Source organism: Temnothorax curvispinosus, unplaced genomic scaffold (genome assembly GCF_003070985.1).
Source record: "Temnothorax curvispinosus isolate PA1 unplaced genomic scaffold, ASM307098v1 QBEX01010899.1, whole genome shotgun sequence".
Classification (NCBI taxonomy): Eukaryota; Metazoa; Arthropoda; class Insecta; order Hymenoptera; family Formicidae; genus Temnothorax; species Temnothorax curvispinosus.
This window is the reverse complement of record NW_020220679.1, coordinates 367,528-384,433: the sequence shown is the minus strand read 5'-3', so window position 1 is coordinate 384,433 and position 16,906 is coordinate 367,528. Positions and strand designations below refer to the sequence as shown.

The window sequence follows — 16,906 nt, the reverse complement described above, 5'->3', positions numbered from 1 at the left end:
TCGCTACGTAGCGAAGAGAAGCGTCATGTAAACTGATGTAAACTGACCTTCGTCGCCGATTGAGGACGACAACCAAACTTCGACTAATTTAATCGATGATTAATTCTCCTTTATTAATTCTTTAGTCAGGTACTACTTAACATGGATAGATTAATTTACTTTTTGTTTAATATGGAAAGAAAGATTAGGGACGAGGAGTCGCACAGTTGAGAATTTTGTTACAAGCAATAATAATTCTGTCGATTAACTTAATTAATTGGTGATTAACTTAAATAATAGCTACTATTTCGATAACACGGATAATTTATTAATTTTTTTTGCTGTTTAATGTATGGAAAGAAAGATCAGATCAAGAACGATATGAATTGTAATAATTAGAAATTGCAATGTGCTGTAAGCAATTCTGTCGACTAGCTTAACCAGTGATTAACTTCATTGAATAGCAGCGGTATTATTTCGTTAATATGGATAATTTATCAATTTTTTGTTGCTCAACATATGGAAAGAAAGATTAGGTCAAGGACGACGAATTATGTAGTTAGAAATAATATATATTGTCTAAAGCAATTTCGATGAATTAATTTACCAATTTACCAATTAAGTTAATCAAAGTTTGGTTGTCCTTGAGGGTCTCTTGAGGGGTTGGTGGATTTCAGTAATTTCTAAAGTGGATGATACTATAATCCTTCTTGAGTCAATAGGAGTGCCCATCAGGGATAACAAAATTCTGAAGAGAACAAATCAACAAATGAGTAAATTGTTCATTGATGAGTAAATTGAAGTGCAGCTTTATGTAACTTTTTTCTTTTTTGTATAACATCAGAGGGTAGCGATCATGTAACTTTTTCCCTGGAGCGGAAACGTGAAAAGTGAAAAGTTTCATGTAACTATCTCTTTCTATCGGTGTTGAATAGAAAGAGATAAACTTTTCACTTTTCACGTTTCCGTCCTAGGGGAAAAAAGATACATGATCGATCCCCAGATTAAGAATTTCTAATTAGATCCTACAATTTTACAATTTAGTAAACGTACGTTTTATTTTTTGTCACTTTGGATTCTATAGAATAGGAATCTATTCTTGTCTTGCTTGTCAAAACAAGAATATATTCTTGTCTTCGACGACTATTATCTTCGTTTATAAGCGATCACGTAAAGACGTAAATGAATGATGTGAATATATATGTCACGATGATGAATTTTTACTGCTTCATCTGCAACGCGCGTTGATTAACGAGAAGTCGTTGCAAGTCATCATTGTTGTTGCAAGCTTGCAGAATATTTTTCCAAGGAAAAATTATCTCGTGAAATTATATCGACCCATTCTCTCGCTTGCTGAACGTCTTCTACCAACTTCTCTTATAGCCTATATTCTCTTTTTTTTCGTTCAAAGTCTATGTGCAATTTATTATTTTATCACAGGAAAAGAGAGAGAAAGAGGGAGGGTGCGGGATATTTAAATAAAGCGCAACGTTACGATTCACAGCTGTAATATATGTCGCAACGTGATGGTTGAGCAATTTACATTTACATCGTTTGAAAACCGATTAGTAAGATTAGTTTGAAGCCCAAATAACAAATTGCAAATTGCTAATCAACGAGTATATATATATATATATATATATTTTTTTTTTTGCAACAGGATTACGCAAAATAAAAAACGGTTTTGCGACGGGGTGTGGTAAAATCAACTGACATTTAACTAAACCGCTTGTTGAAACCTCGCAGAAATGAAATTCGCGCATTGTCGCAGTAACAGAGAACGACAGAGCGATATCGACAATTTTATCGAGTGATATAAAACGATAAGGACGCGGTTGGATCAGAAATTCGGCACGTGGTAGGTATACGATTATAGTAAGACATAAAAGATTGTCAGTAAAATCCAAATAACTATATACTATCTACATAAACGTGATAAACACACATAATAATGAAATATTAATATTGTATACTTAACAAGTTCCCAGATAGCAAAGTGACATTTAGTGACGGTTATTGCCGTAATACTTAATGCCGTCTTAGTGATGGCAACACGTCAAGTTTCCGTCACTACGGCATTATGACGGCATTTGATGTCACTGTGCTATCTGGGTTCTTTTTTTAGTTTTCGTGAGAAAATCGCGAACAATTAAGCGTCGATAAATAATTCAAGAAGCGAGAGTGTGTTTTAAAAAAGAGACAATTAAGTATTTATAAAGGAAAGAAAAAGAGAAGAGGAAGTAATTTTACGAATCCAGTTCCCGAGAAAGAAAATAATTGTGGCAGTTTCTGTTTAATAAAATGCAATCGAACAATTTCAAGGATCTGTGAACGATGCAGCGAGGAAAATAAGGCAAGAAACTAGGCGAGGAAGAAGGGATAGGAAATTGCGCGAGAACGTTAACAACAAGGACGGATATCCATTTTAGAAGAGGAAGAAAAAGAAGTCAATCGCGCGATCAGCTGATCGCCACCGCGTCATTCAGTCATTCTTACAATTCTACCATGGCGCGTAATGTTTTCCGGACGGCACAAAGCAACCATCGTCTCAGGTAAATGAGTGAAGGAGTGATCGTAGAAACTAGAAAGGATATTCGTAGAAGAAGGAAAAGCAGACGACGAGTCAACGGATATATTCCCTAAGGATGGAATCCGGAAGGATTTAGCGCGCATGGAGAGAACGAGATCGTGCACATGAAAGGGCCGTCGCACAAACAAGAATGGTCGTAAAAGCGATTAAACTGTAGCAATACGTTTAATGAGACATTACGTATTGCTTAGCGGAGTAAAACGTCGGAGTAAAACGTATCTAAGCGAGATCAGCTTAGGCGTCACGCTTTTACATAACTCGGGAGAGTTATTTCATGCATGGCAGCCTTTACAGTGTCCATCGAGGTGGTGCGCGCTCGGCGAGATCGAATTCCCTGTACGAGCGATCGCGGCGGACGCCGCGTTTCCGCGTAGTAGCGTTCCTGTCGGCGTCCCGTTTGCTTTTGCTGTACAGTTATCGCAGTATTATTTATACAGCAGCGGACTGCTGTAGTCAGTGTAGTCGTCGTCGTCGTCGTCGGTCGACTCGCACGGCGCACAGTCGGACGGTGCGAGCGGAACAGAAGGGAGCGTCCGGTCCGGGTCGACGACGGTCGTTGGTGTGTGTGATTTGCGCCGCTCTCCACGCTCTCGTGAAAATCTGATGAGTAAGTGTCACGCCGGCTTGGCGTGAGACGTCACGCCTGACCGTTGCTCCTCGTCGCGTGTTCCCACTTCCCTGTCGCCGACGCGATTTTTCGGGTCGACGACGTGACGTTCGACGACGACGACGACATGACGGCTGGCGTGGTCGTCGTCAACCGAACGTAGCTCGTGCTGCTCGTGCATCACCAAAGTTCTCTCGAAAATAGCTCGTCCGCATCAACGAGTCGAAAATATCGACGCTTTGTATGACGCGGCTGGCAAATTGGCAATAGGTCGGTGAGAGTTGGGAATAGGTGGCTGACGCGAGCTCTCTGCGAAATGGGAACAATGTCATGAGAAAGCGGGGAGATCGATCGCGCTTAGATAATTACTAATTTATCATACGCGTTTACATAACGTGATATTTCGTATTTGTGCTGTTATATGTTATCGTTTGAAAACAGTGGGGCCGAAGAGCGCTTAGAAGCCGCCCGGGCTCTTTCATCGGCGCGTGTAATCAAAACATGAATTGTAAACTTTCAGCAGTATCATATACTTGTTGCTTTCAATGTCATAACAGAAACTGAATTTATGTGCGCGATAAAGTACTATTTATATTGCTGATATTGCATTTGGTGATGAGCATTCGCAGTCGACGTGATGATAAAAGATAGAATTAAATTTTTTGTTTTTAATTCAATCATCAGCAAGCGTACAATAACAGGATTACGTTAAAGCGACTTGAGCATAAAAATGTGCATATGATATCGTGAACTTATGTGACGTTACTTATGTAAATATATGCCTACGTATGTGCACGTGCGTACCTCACACATTGTGTGCGCAAATAAAAGGAATTGATCTTTGACTCTTGACTTAAAAATAGTTCTTTACACGTGCAAGTTTACAAAGCTCTCTGCGTTTGATGATTTTGAAAAAGATATGACTGTGTTTAAAAAAATTTAAAGGAATCTCTCTCTCTCGTATTTACATGATATTTTAAACATGATGTCACGAAGACGGACATATAAGAGACTCTGGAGACAGAGATACCGTCTTACTTGAAATTATATTTAAAAAATTGTTTTTAAATGTACATATCCTTTTTCAGGGAATATATTATTTACCATAATAGAGGGGTCCGGAGCGAGCTGTTTCACTCTGAGCAATGAGTCCGCAAAGTCATAAGAATAATCTAACTGCAAAAGACATGCAGTCCAACGGATACTCTGCTGGCAATACCATGGCCAAAGAAGCGAAAAATCATTCATCTCCTTGTGAGTCAGTGGATTGTATGTGTGCTTAGATTGCCAATTTTTTACTTTTTATTATATACCATGTTTGCTACATCAACATCAGTTTTCAAGTGGTGTTTAGTACTTTATATCTTATGTCATGATTATTATAATTTTTTTCAAATTTTTTATGTATATCAAGATAGAATGACTATACAAAATGAGCAACTGAGCAATGACGTATCTAGATCAATATATAAGCTGACGAGTGTAAATATTCAAAATTCAAATCCCTTAATATAATCGTTTCCAAGTATAATTTCATCGATAATTTAATCTTTATTTAAATCTATATACTTTGGCGAAAGGCTGATTAACCTTTATCAGTTAATGGCCAACCTTCAGCTGAAAATTAGTGGTCGAAAATACTAAAACTAATGAAACTGTGAATTTTGTACTTGGAAAAGACTATGAACTGGAAATATCATGTCCAATACTGTGTCTAATATTATAAATATTGTACTTGAAAGACTATATGCATTTGGAAATACTGCGTCTTTACACTGTGAAGAGTTGTATATACAATAATTATTATATCGTATAGACATCTACGCTTGCCGGCTTGTATCGGTCTGAATATCATCGCTTAGATTTTTCTATAAAAAAAGTATCAAATTTTGTTCTTAATTTAATTTTGTTAAGCTAAGTAACATTCGTAACAAAGTAGATAATGCTTGCGACAAGAATGTTATCCTTATTGCTTGATTGTCGCTAAAAGAACATTTGTAATTAGATAAATTCTCTTAATGTACATATATCTTTACATTTTGTTGCCACAATTTTTCTGCATGACGTGCCTATTAATAATCATATTTCTAAAAATTTAATCTTACATAGCACATTTTTACAAAATTGTGCTTTTCTAATTGCTAGTGATCATCGCATCTTTTTTACAAAAATGTATTTCTAACATTATCATATTTTTATACAAATTACAAGATGAAATATTAATTGTAACATCGTTGTTACAGCGATGCCTTGGTTTGGGATGGATATAGGCGGTACATTGTGTAAATTAGTGTACTTTGAGCCAAAAGATATAACGCGAGACGAAGCGGACGCAGAAGTTGAGACGTTAAAAAATATTCGTCGATACCTTACCAAAAATTCAGCATACGGAAAAACTGGTCATCGTGATACACATTTACAAGTGAGCGTTGTTAAATATTTAACTTGTACTTTCTGGAATTCACTGGTTACGTAGACCCCTGTTGATAATTGCTGATTTTAACGATTGTTTCAGATGAATAACGTCAGCATTAGAGGCAGACGAGGAACGTTACATTTTATTAGATTTCCCACAAGCGAAATGGGAAATTTTTTAGCACTAGCAAAATCAAAGGGTATGGCCAATCTCGTGACTACTGTTTGCGCCACTGGTGGTGGTGCTTTTAAGTTCGAAGATAATTTCAAAAAGGTTGGGAAAATCGCCTATCTTGATTTCTGCCTTATTATAATTGCGACATGAATAACAAATAATTGTTAAAATATATTACAAAATATCTCTGGCAGGAAGTAAATATGAACTTGGCAAAGTTCGATGAATTAGATAGTTTAATACGCGGAATGCTCTATATAGAGACTACGAATCCACGTGAATGCTATTATTGGTCGAATCCCACCGATGACAGCAAATGCCAAAAAGTACCCTACGACTTCTCCGAACCATATCCTTTCTTGGTAAGTGTATATAGAAATATTTCGTTGTGCGCTTTTTTGACTGAAGGAGTTACTGATTGATTATATCTTGCAGCTCGTTAATATAGGCTCTGGAGTAAGCATACTGGCTGTGTATGGGTCAGAAAATTATAAAAGGATATCTGGAACAAGGTAAATTGCGCATGTGTTATATTTTGTAGTGGCAAGATATTTGTTGTCAAGTAATAACGGTATAACATTTGCCTTATAGTTTAGGTGGGGGTACGTTCTTAGGATTATGTTGTCTGCTTACTGGATGTAATACCTTTGAGGAGGCGATAGAATTAGCAACAGGCGGTGATAATACAACAGTAGATAAATTGGTTAAGGATATTTATGGCGGCGGTTATGGTCGTTTCGGTCTTCCCGGAGATTTAGTTGCAAGCAGGTACAATTGTAAAACACAATAATTAACTCCTATTCTAAGATGCAATTTCTTTATTTTGATTTTTAATTATCTTATTCTATATTTCATTGTTCTTAGTTTTGGACAAATGAATTCTAAAGATCGCAGAAATACCGTCACGAAGGAAGATTTGGCGCGTGCAACTCTTGTTACTATCACGAATAATATTGGTTCTATTGCGCGTATGTGTGCTGGCAATGAAAAAATCGAGAGGGTAATAATATATGTAATTTATGTTATATATAATTTCTCAAACTGGCCATTTGTAACAATTTTCGTTTTCAGGTCGTATTTGTAGGGAATTTTCTCAGGGTAAATCCCATAGCGATGAAGTTATTGGCCTATGCTATGGATTATTGGTCCAAAGGAACTTTGAAAGCCCTGTTTTTGGAACATGAAGTAAAAATCTAATTGAAAGCTCATATTTTAAAATAATTTCTCAAACTGGCCATTCAGACCAGACGTATCACTGGGTATTGTGTCTTGATTTCAGGGTTATTTCGGCGCGGTGGGATGTCTATTACAATTTAATGGCGAATCGTGCTAAACACAATAGAAAATGTCGGGGAAACAGTCATACAACATGCATCATTCCATATGACCAACTTCGTAGAACATTTCTCGAGTGAGCAAGATTGTTCAACATAATTATATTTATTTTTGTTACATTTTTCTCAATTATTCATGAATCTACTGTCTATTGAATAATCGTTTATTATAATGAGAATACGGAGAAACCTTGATATTTAGCAATAAGATTAAGGATATATTTGTAAAATGTCATCGTATAATTTATCACTATTTTAATGTAGGAAAAAATAATTGTGTCAAGATAGTTCTTTTCTTTTTTGGTCGGAGGGTAATTATTTCGATATAATTGTTCGATTACGAGCACAAATTTGATACTCGGCAGGTAGAATCAATAATGGACCAATCCAAAGGGATTAAGGATTGCCTTTCCTTCCGATGTTCGTTACATGCCGCATATAGACTAGTTCTACCTCATAATTTATATTGTAAAGTTTTTCTACGAATGTGCACAGGTTTTTATGTATATAAGTAATATGGCAATCGTTATTACACTTGCACATTTTTTCGTAACAATGGAATAAAATCATTGTAGCGGTAAATACTTTCGCACTTTACTTTAATTGTTAATATTTGTTATTAATGCATTGCGTGTTATATAAGATGAAATTTTTAATACGAATTTTTTATTGAATATTAATGCAACTTGCTAATGAAACATTATTCATTCGCATCTGGCAATTGCATAAATTAAGAATTTTTTATCGATTCAGTGAGCTATTGTAATGCAAAATATACGCTTCCGTCAGGATATTATGAAACGATGCAGTACATATTCCAAGTTATCAAAGATGTGTCAAACGTTAAATCTTGTTTCTGAGAAATATGTAGTAATGCGATCGAAATCATTAAAAAACTGACATTATATCGCAAAGAAAATGTATATATTTTAGAAATATTGTTTTTTAGAAAACAGTATAATCGTGATATATATTTATCTTCTATTTTAACTATTTGAAATGTAACAATTGATAAAACTTTCGATATGTTATTACTTGTAATTTATCGAATAATTTGACATTACCACAAACGTATCCTTATGCAAACGAATAACTTATTTCTGTTGCAATGTATTGTGAAAACATGCCAAACAAACTTTAATAAAATATCATTTTAATATACAATGCAAAATGTATATGTATGTCCATACCCATTACATCGTGTTATTCACAAATAGAAATAAAACTTTGTGAGTAAAATTAAGTATTGAACATATAATATGTAAATATTTTTTGAATATTAATTTCAATAATATATATCATCGTATTATATATAGATATATAATGTATTTTTTATATAAATTTCATATCTGAAAGACGCATCTAAAAGAGTCCCTATACCAAAAGTTGCATGAAATATATCTGTATATATATAAGGAATAAGGATATAAGACACACGGTTACTTAGCAACGTTCTTACAAAACAGTCCACTCTAAATGTCAAGCCCGACTGATTTGTATAGACGTAGTCAGCTGATGTGAGACTATAGATTTAGTGGTATCGTCATTATTATTCGTGTTAATTTTTTTACAATCCTTGAAGAAACCGGTATATTACATAAATCTTTTTACACCTTTTTTGATATCTATAAAAATGGTAAGCTCATTAATTTTAATTATTAACCTGTTATAAACGATTGCTTTTGCAACGCTAGATTATCAATATTTTTATCAGTATTTTGCCAATACATACTTTCTCACTACATTTTTATATAATTCCATATATGTAGCTATGATTCTTCTCTATCTATGATTTTATTTTCTCTTTTCCATCTCTTATAAATTAATATGTTTCTTAACTGTGTATTAAATTATTTAAAATTAATAAAAAGGGTCCCAAGAAAGCAAAAGGGAAAGCAACCGATAACGTCGATGGGGTAGACACAACAAAAATGAATAGAGAGCAATTGGAAATATATGCTCATAAGATATTGGAAGAGATGGAACGTGAACGGGAGGAAAGAAATTTTTTTCAACTAGAGAGAGACAAATTGCGAACTTTTTGGGAAATTACGAGACATCAGCTGGATGAAGCACGTGCTGTAGTCAGGTATTTTGGTAGTGGTGACTAACTGTTTGCGATGTTACGTAAACGCATTTAAAATTCTTTAGAAATAAAGAACGTGAGAAGGAAGAATTAGCAGAGAATCATGAAGCTGAACTTAAATTATACAAGCAGAAAGTAAAACATTTGATGTATGAGCATCAGACTAATTTGTCTGAAACCAAGGCCGATCATCTGGTTGCTCTTAAACTGGCGCAAGACGATCATGTCGTGCAAGAAAACGAGCTTATTAAAGACAAGACGGAGCTAAAAAAAGTGCAGAAAGAACAAGAATTGGCGTATATGAACGAAATCCGCGCATTGAAACTGGTAAGACGTAAATATGTATAACGATTTGCTGCAATCTACATGTACATATTTAGTAAATTGTAATTGAGAAAAAATCTCTTATTTTTATACGTACAAAATGCAGCACAATTCGGAGGAAATGAGCAATATGATGAAGAAATTTGAATCTGAAGCGGTAGAATTGGAGCAGAAATACGAACAAAAATTAACTAGTCAATATGAGTCCTTGATATTGAAGCATCGCATGGAAATAACCGAAGTGGAAGAGAGGAAAAACGCGCAGATCGCTAACCTGATAAAGAATCACGAGAATGCGTTTACTGAAATGAAAAATTATTACAACGATATCACTCTGAATAACTTATCGTTAATTAAGAGCATGAAGGTGAAGCCTTATTATAAATCGCACAATTATAAATATTATAATTATGGAAAACAAGAATCGAGGAATTTCTAATTAACGTAGCAAATCTTTTAACAGGAACAAATGGAAGTAATGAGAAACAATGAGGAACGTATGAAGAAGCAAGTACGAGAATTGACAGCAGAGAATAAAAAATATTCGGCTGACCTGAAAGCTTCGCAGGAAACGGCTGCCGAACTTAATCGGCAACTTGCAAATTACGAGAAAGACAAACAATGCTTAGTTGTTGGTATCTGAAACACAACTTTGGCATATAATAGCGCTATAAAGAACTAAAACTGAATTAATGATTATTACAGAATACAAAACGGAGATTGTCCACAGTGGTAAAAGATTTAGAAAATTTAAAATGGGAGAATGAAGTTCTCGAGCTGCGTTTTGAAAAAGTGAGACATTTAAATATACATATTCAAACATATAACATCTTCGAAATGTATATATACCTTTCTAATTTTATTTAGTGTCAATCCGAGAGAGACGAGTTACATTCTAGATTTGTCTCGGCTATATTCGAACTGCAACAGAAAACGGGTTTAAAGAATGTGCTCTTGGAAAAAAAATTAGAAAAGTTGTCGGACTTACTGGAGCAACGTGAAGCGCAGATTAGCGAAGTGTTAGCTGCTGCCCAATTGGATCCTGCGGCGGTGGTTAGTGTGAATAAGAAATTAGAGGTATGCGTTAAACACAATCTCATTATGCTCATCTGAATTAGATACGAATGTGGTAGCAATACAATATTTCTTTGTAGGATATGCTCAATAGAAAAAATACTGCAATAAAAGACCTACAATATGAATTAGCGAAAGTGTGTAAAGCACACGACGATTTGTTAGCGGCTTATGAGAGTAAACTGCAAGAATACGGAATTCCCAAGTCTGAACTTGGATTTCAGCCTCTGAGGATGAAGATAGCCGGTACAAAATTGGGCTTGGGTCCAGCTAGTCTCGTTACCTCAAATCAGTAATATATTTTATAAATGTTTATATATAATCGATTTATGAAAAATTTATATTCCTTGTCTGAGAAAATCATACTGACAAGTGACATGCTTTATCGCTATTTTTATATACCTATTTTAATGGAAGAGATAATAAGTTTTTAATAAGCCGTATAATACTTGACATGTGTCTAGTAGTACACTATACAAACTATTCGGTAATACGCGCATTTAATGCATCTAACGATAATTACTAAAAAGCGATACTTCAAAAAACCTTATCTTTAAATATAATAGATATATAGAATTAATTTTGACACAGAGTATTTTTATTCTGTAAAACAAATACATTTTAGCTTATGCGTTATGTTCTCAAAAATTACATAAAATTATCACAGAGAATGTACAGAGTAGATTGTATCGATGCCTGGAAGTTGTATAGTCTCAGTAATTATTCAACATATTTATGCTTTTGCCTCCAATCACATCTCTCGTCGCAATTAATATTGGTTAATATTAAAAAATCTGATATCATGTACGATTCATACATTTTCATGATTCTATTACTAATTGTATAACTTTTCTTTGCGTTCCAACATCTTGTCAGATATCTAACAACTGGCAGGCACAAATACACTGAAGATACATTCATATATAGATATTAACATATAGATATTAGACACTGACTAGTCTAACTTGTAAAACACTATAAGTCAAATACATCAGGTCACATGGTTAATAAATTTTTAACACTGGCTTTATGTAAAATATTTCCCCATCCGTTTCTCGCGCAATAATAGCAATAGTCTGTAAACTTTTCCATTTTATAATACTTTACGGTTAAGTGAAGAAATAATTTATCATTTGCTCACAGATTTGTAAATATTATACAACGCTTTGTATAGATATAATTTTATAATACATATATAGATGTGTATACGTATATATATAATATATATACATATATGTATACATATATATTTATATATATGCTTATATGTATATTAAGAATTTTGGCACAATAAGAAATAGAATCACAGTTGAAATCATTGTACATTATAAGATTTACAGATGGTTTTGTCAATACGTCGGTTTCGTGTTTCTGTGAAGTGTATGTTACACGCTTGCTACGATATGAAATGCACATTGAACCGTGTAAATTAACTTAAAACCCCACAACACTAGGCTACATTATAGAAAATTACGAAATAATATATAAAAAATTCAGGTTTCGGAAAAGATCGCGCGAAACGCTAAGAGATTAACCAGATAATTCTGAGCACTGCAAAATTTAGAATTTATCTGTACGCGTGTTTTTTTTTATCTTTCTTTGAATTAGGCTCGTTTGGTTACCACCTTGTCTGAAAAGAACATCCGATCTACGCTGCTTTTCCTTTTCATTAAATTTTTACGGCCGTGTCGAGTGTGTATCAGAGTCGTAGAAAAAATAAGCATCTGTTTCAATTTTAGATATTAGTGGTCCATTGTTCCATTGTAAACCTTTTCTTCGAGTTCCTTTAAAGATTCGCTCGCTACGTTTAAAGGTGCATCGATTTCTAACTTGGTGCGCACACTCAATTTAAATGGGAGCGTAATATATGCTTAACATCGTTAAGCAGTATGACGCATTTATACATATAAAATTTATATATTCATGTAGCAACACACTTTCATTTTACTACTAGCGAGATCCTTACGCATTTGCGTGATAAATAAAAAGAAAATATATGAGCGTATGTATTATCTAGATAGGAGAAAGGCAAGGTACACTTTCAAGTAGTTCAAAATTACCATATACTCGCATAAATAGCAGATGTAAATGTACGATGATTATCTATGTGGCTTGTACACGCTTGGTCTGCGGTCTGATAAGAGTTGTGTTAATTAATTTCAACGTTGAATTGCAAATTTTGTACTTTACTGGCATTGAAAAGGAACCATAAGTTTCCGGAAACTCTCTCGTTGTAAATTAATTAAAAGTTTTCAAGAATAATTTATTGACTTTCGAAAAAATTATGTGTATTACAAAAAAAAATGTACGCGCGTACGACGTAACATAAATGCGATCTTGTTAGCTTTACGGATTATTTAATTTTCTCGTTCAACTCATTATCCTCCAGTTTGGTAGAACGTCAGCGATCAACGTAGAAAAGTATGTTGTTACATTGTAAACTACGGTTTCGCCGGCGGCCAAAATCGCCCCAAAGGAGCCGTAAGTACCGTAATCTATTATGCTATGATTGCACGCGGACAAGACCGCCAGATCTTTCCCTGGGCCCTTGCCATCGTTCTCCGACACGAAGCTGATTCGATGACGCTTACTGCGCAAGTTATACTTGCACCAGGCGATATTATCGCTCGTCACTACGAAGACCACGTTGCTGTACTTGCCGGCGAAGTAATCCATCGCCGACAGGTAGTAATTTACCGGCGCCGGCCGCGTCTTCAACTTCTGCCAGAGGTAATCTACGTAGTCGGTTCTGCGCACGTGTACGCTGACGTAGGTCGGCGAGGACAGGTTGAACTTCTCCGCCACGCGTTTCAATACTTTCTCCGCGTAGATCCTTAGACTCGGTTTAAACGTAAATTCCCGCCGTACATCGTCCAGCCAGACTAATATCAAAGACCAATAAGCCGCGTGCCTGAGAAAGAATTCAATTCTTATTTAATTTAAATATTTTAAAAGATTAAGAGAGAATTATAAAACTTATTTTATTCTATATAAGTAATGAAGGTTCAGACGATTAAAGAATCGATTGAAAATATAAAGAACGTGGGAGCCGACTTACGGCTCTATGCTCTTTATATTTTCAATTGCTTATTTTGTTCTGTATCATTTTATTCGTGCATTTATTCATGCATTTGTGTATGTAAAATCTTCAACGATGCTAACCTGGGTATAATGATGTTTTGCTCCGTGCTGTTCCACTGACTAAGCGAATTAACCACCTGACCGACGTCGAGCGTACATCTGCCAATATAGCTGAGCGGTGGGATGCTGAGGTTCTCGAAGTGTTCCTCCAGAGTCTTGAGGATGCAGCGCGGCATGAACGGCTCTAGGCCGGTCCTCCGGGCGGTCGCCCACACGGAGGCGTATTCCCAGATCTGGTTGCCCAGCCTACCGCCCTGTACCGCCGAGACTATGCCGTACTTGGGGCAGGGATTGTTGCGCAACTCCGACGCCGGTATACGGACATTCTTCAGGTTCGTGCGACAGAGCGCCTGCTCGTACGCGAAGATCTTCATGTGACGTGCCGGCGGGGTCGACGTGTACATGGGAAACAGGAAGACGTGGATGCCAAATACCACTAACAGCGCGAGGACTATCGCGCTCGCAAGCACATGCTGTTGAGCGTGACTCATTCTTTCCGCTAATTTTTGCGCGCCACGCAAATTTTCAGCGACGGAATGCTCTTTTTTTTCTCTAGCACTTTTTCTCCCTCGCTCTACGTGCTTGCTCTCTACCCTTTCTTCACTACTTTGCTCTGCTTCTCGTTTGCTCTGCCTCTACTGGTCGGCCGCTCGCTTCTCGCACTAGTCCGGCATTTCATATCTACAGGTGTGCCATGTCCTTTGCTTTCCGACGTACATCTTGACAACAATAAATGAGCGATTAATGAGCGATAAATGTACGGATGTCGTTTAGAATGATGATAACCACAAAGATATTGCGCATGTATATAATTTAAGGATAACATGATGTTTATTATGTACAATTTGAAATATCACGCGTTGTTATTTTAAGACTAAAGTTGAGGCAATCTGCATGTAACGTAGAAGTAGAATAACAATGAGGACAGAAAATTATAGAAATCTGTTTTTAATATGATACGATAATGAATATGAGAGTTCATCAATTTCAATTTTTTTATATTATAAAGAAATATTTCAAAATATATTTGGAGTATTACTTCAGAAATATATACTAAGAAATTTTAATCATATATGGATTTAAAAATAGAATCTCACATTAGAATAGCATAGCTCCATTAAATTGTATTCCATATATTTCATTTTGGAGTGTCCCAAATTCCTTTTACTCAATCAGTACGCGCATAACATACTCGCTTTCCATGGAAATGTGTCAAGTAGTTTAAATGTAATTTAATCCATCCTCCAGACAGATTAAATTGCATCTTCTCCAGATAAATTGAAAAAGGACATGGCTTACACGCAATTACTATGCAAAGCTCGAGTAAAATTCCATGCAAGCAGTGATTCTGGCAAAACGTAAATTATGTCAGCCTTTTGTAATCCTAAGAATATCAAGAAATTCGGTAATGGTACCGCTAATGATCTGATTGTGAGCTAATTCGTTGAGCGCGATTTTCGATACGAACCATGCAGTAACTTATCTCTTCCAACAAGTACAGCAGCTGTATCCCAACGGTGTTAATAAGAGCGTAATTAATACGGGGTGACGGTGTATGGGAAGGGTATGCGGGACGTATAAAACCCTTTATTACGGCCGTTTGCTTCCACAGATCGTTCTCATCGCTCGGTAAGTGAGAGGGTGGGGTTCAAAAGTTTTGAAAAATGGCACGTTATCACGCTGTCACGTTTAATGATGTGAATTTTCTATCGCGATATGAGAAAACTTGAAAATTTAAAGCTCGTGATAAACAACGTTATGAAACAAGACATAAACAATTTTACGTGGCTTAGGATTCGCTGGGGCGAAAGAAAAGTTTTAGTTCGCGTATACCTACGCGAAATCCAGGCTGCGATCCATTTGACGCTATAAATGCTTTGAACCGTTTATCGAGATCCAGCGACTTTTCGCGATTTTTGGACATACGAAACTGCGACGCACACGTCTTGCTGTTAATCTTCGTCGCAAAAATTAATCCTCTCGTGGAAAATCTGCAAATTTTGCACAGTCGCGTACATATATATATGTACATATACATATGTATATATATATATATACAAACTTATTTGAAGTTATTGCGTCGCAAGGATGAGAACTGCGTGACACACATTCTCCTCGAACCACCACCGTCAACGCGACGCGCACAGCTCGAGATCAATTTCTGAGAGAAAGAGAGAGAGAGAGGGACCTTTAAGAAACGTAATAAGAGGTTTCCGGGATCGCCATGTTCAATAGCGCGTTACTCTTCTCAGTTTCCTGCGTGGAGATGGGAGTCAGGTTCAGGTTCAGGTATCGGGTGCACCAACGTCCCTGGCCTCGACTTACCTTCCTCACGTTTGCACTACGATCAGTAGATATATCATAATGAAAGAATCGCAATACTTATTCGCGACAAAGACAAATCTCGAGACCGTGATTAACCTTCTCCGGGGCCAGCTTCCGCCCTTTTAAACTCTCGGCCTCCCGGCGCGCGAGCTCGGCGAGAGTTAATTAGCCGCGGGAGTCCGGGCCTCCGAGCTCCGGGAGCAATTTCGCGAAAGACGGAGTCCTACTCACCCGTTCCGGCGAACTCGGAGCGATTCGCGACGCACAGGTCGAGCCTCGCAAGCAGCCGCGAGTTCCGCTCGCTCATGTTTGTCCCGGCGCGCGGACGCTTGTTGCACCCCGGCCGCCGTCAGTGTCAGTCGCCGTCGACGCCGTCCCCGTTTCTGTCGCCGCCGTCGGGCGTCGTCGCCGTCGCCGCACTCGTTGCACAGCGCCGTCTCCGGCGTCTCCCGTCCCCCGCTTCGCGGCAACCTTCAGGCCTTCAGGGCGACTGGCGACACTCGCTTCACGCTTCACGTCGATCGTCTCGCCTCTCGCGCGCGCTCTCCACCTCGCGTCCTCTACGACGCAACGACGTCCGGGCGGTCCGGGATTCTACGCGCTGTCGGACGGGGGCGAGCCGCCATCCTCTCGCCGGGGATGTTTTCTCTCAGGGTGGGCGAGCGTGACGTCACCCACCACCCACCCCCACGGGGCCGGCGCCGCGCTCCGCGCTACGTATGGATTTTTAATTTTCCGTTGGCGCCCTTTCGAAGCCGGAAAGCCGCCATCTGGTGCCATTGTCCGTCGGTAATTCGCACCTCTCGCTCTCGCCCTCGGCTCTCGCACGGTATCGCGATTATCGCGAGTCGAGAAA

The 16,906-nt window shown here is 37.3% G+C and overlaps 3 protein-coding genes across 9 annotated transcripts; 2 read left to right on the top strand and 1 right to left on the bottom strand.

The window, feature by feature from the left end:
• The first annotated feature begins 1,497 nt into the window (after window positions 1-1,497).
• On the top strand, window positions 1,498-8,264 carry LOC112460847 (pantothenate kinase 3). 6 transcript variants are annotated; one of them, XM_025025741.1, is made up of 12 exons: window positions 1,498-1,547; window positions 1,640-1,837; window positions 2,302-2,531; window positions 4,265-4,445; window positions 5,420-5,598; window positions 5,692-5,865; window positions 5,961-6,128; window positions 6,202-6,278; window positions 6,358-6,534; window positions 6,631-6,766; window positions 6,838-6,951; window positions 7,046-8,264. In XM_025025741.1, exons 4-12 carry the CDS (start codon window positions 4,322-4,324, stop codon window positions 7,097-7,099), a joined length of 1,203 nt encoding a protein of 400 aa, XP_024881509.1. In that variant the 5' UTR covers window positions 1,498-1,547; window positions 1,640-1,837; window positions 2,302-2,531; window positions 4,265-4,321; the 3' UTR covers window positions 7,100-8,264. The 6 variants fall into 6 exon arrangements, 5 of the variants coding, with proteins under 5 accessions (XP_024881509.1, XP_024881511.1, XP_024881512.1 ...); XM_025025743.1 differs by lacking the exon at window positions 2,302-2,531; XR_003041493.1 differs by lacking the exons at window positions 1,498-1,547; window positions 1,640-1,837; window positions 2,302-2,531 and adding an exon at window positions 2,974-3,176 and having other exon boundaries at window positions 7,046-7,177; window positions 7,466-8,264.
• Window positions 8,265-8,496: 232 nt separating this feature from the next.
• LOC112460845 (dynein regulatory complex subunit 4) lies at window positions 8,497-11,324 on the top strand. The gene is made up of 8 exons (XM_025025737.1): window positions 8,497-8,736; window positions 8,972-9,189; window positions 9,252-9,513; window positions 9,617-9,877; window positions 9,974-10,141; window positions 10,216-10,302; window positions 10,378-10,587; window positions 10,665-11,324. Exons 1-8 carry the CDS (start codon window positions 8,734-8,736, stop codon window positions 10,878-10,880), a joined length of 1,425 nt encoding a protein of 474 aa, XP_024881505.1. The 5' UTR covers window positions 8,497-8,733; the 3' UTR covers window positions 10,881-11,324.
• A 458-nt stretch (window positions 11,325-11,782) lies between these two features.
• On the bottom strand, window positions 11,783-16,706 carry LOC112460839 (galactoside 2-alpha-L-fucosyltransferase 3-like). 2 transcript variants are annotated; one of them, XM_025025729.1, is made up of 3 exons: window positions 16,282-16,706; window positions 13,747-14,444; window positions 11,783-13,495 (listed from the first exon to the last, which is right to left on the bottom strand). In XM_025025729.1, the coding sequence occupies exons 2-3, from the start codon at window positions 14,214-14,216 to the stop codon at window positions 12,955-12,957; spliced, it is 1,011 nt and encodes a 336-aa protein (XP_024881497.1). In that variant the 5' UTR covers window positions 14,217-14,444; window positions 16,282-16,706; the 3' UTR covers window positions 11,783-12,954. The 2 variants fall into 2 exon arrangements, with proteins under 2 accessions (XP_024881497.1, XP_024881498.1); XM_025025730.1 differs by lacking the exon at window positions 16,282-16,706 and adding an exon at window positions 16,051-16,271.
• Window positions 16,707-16,906: the final 200 nt, after the last annotated feature.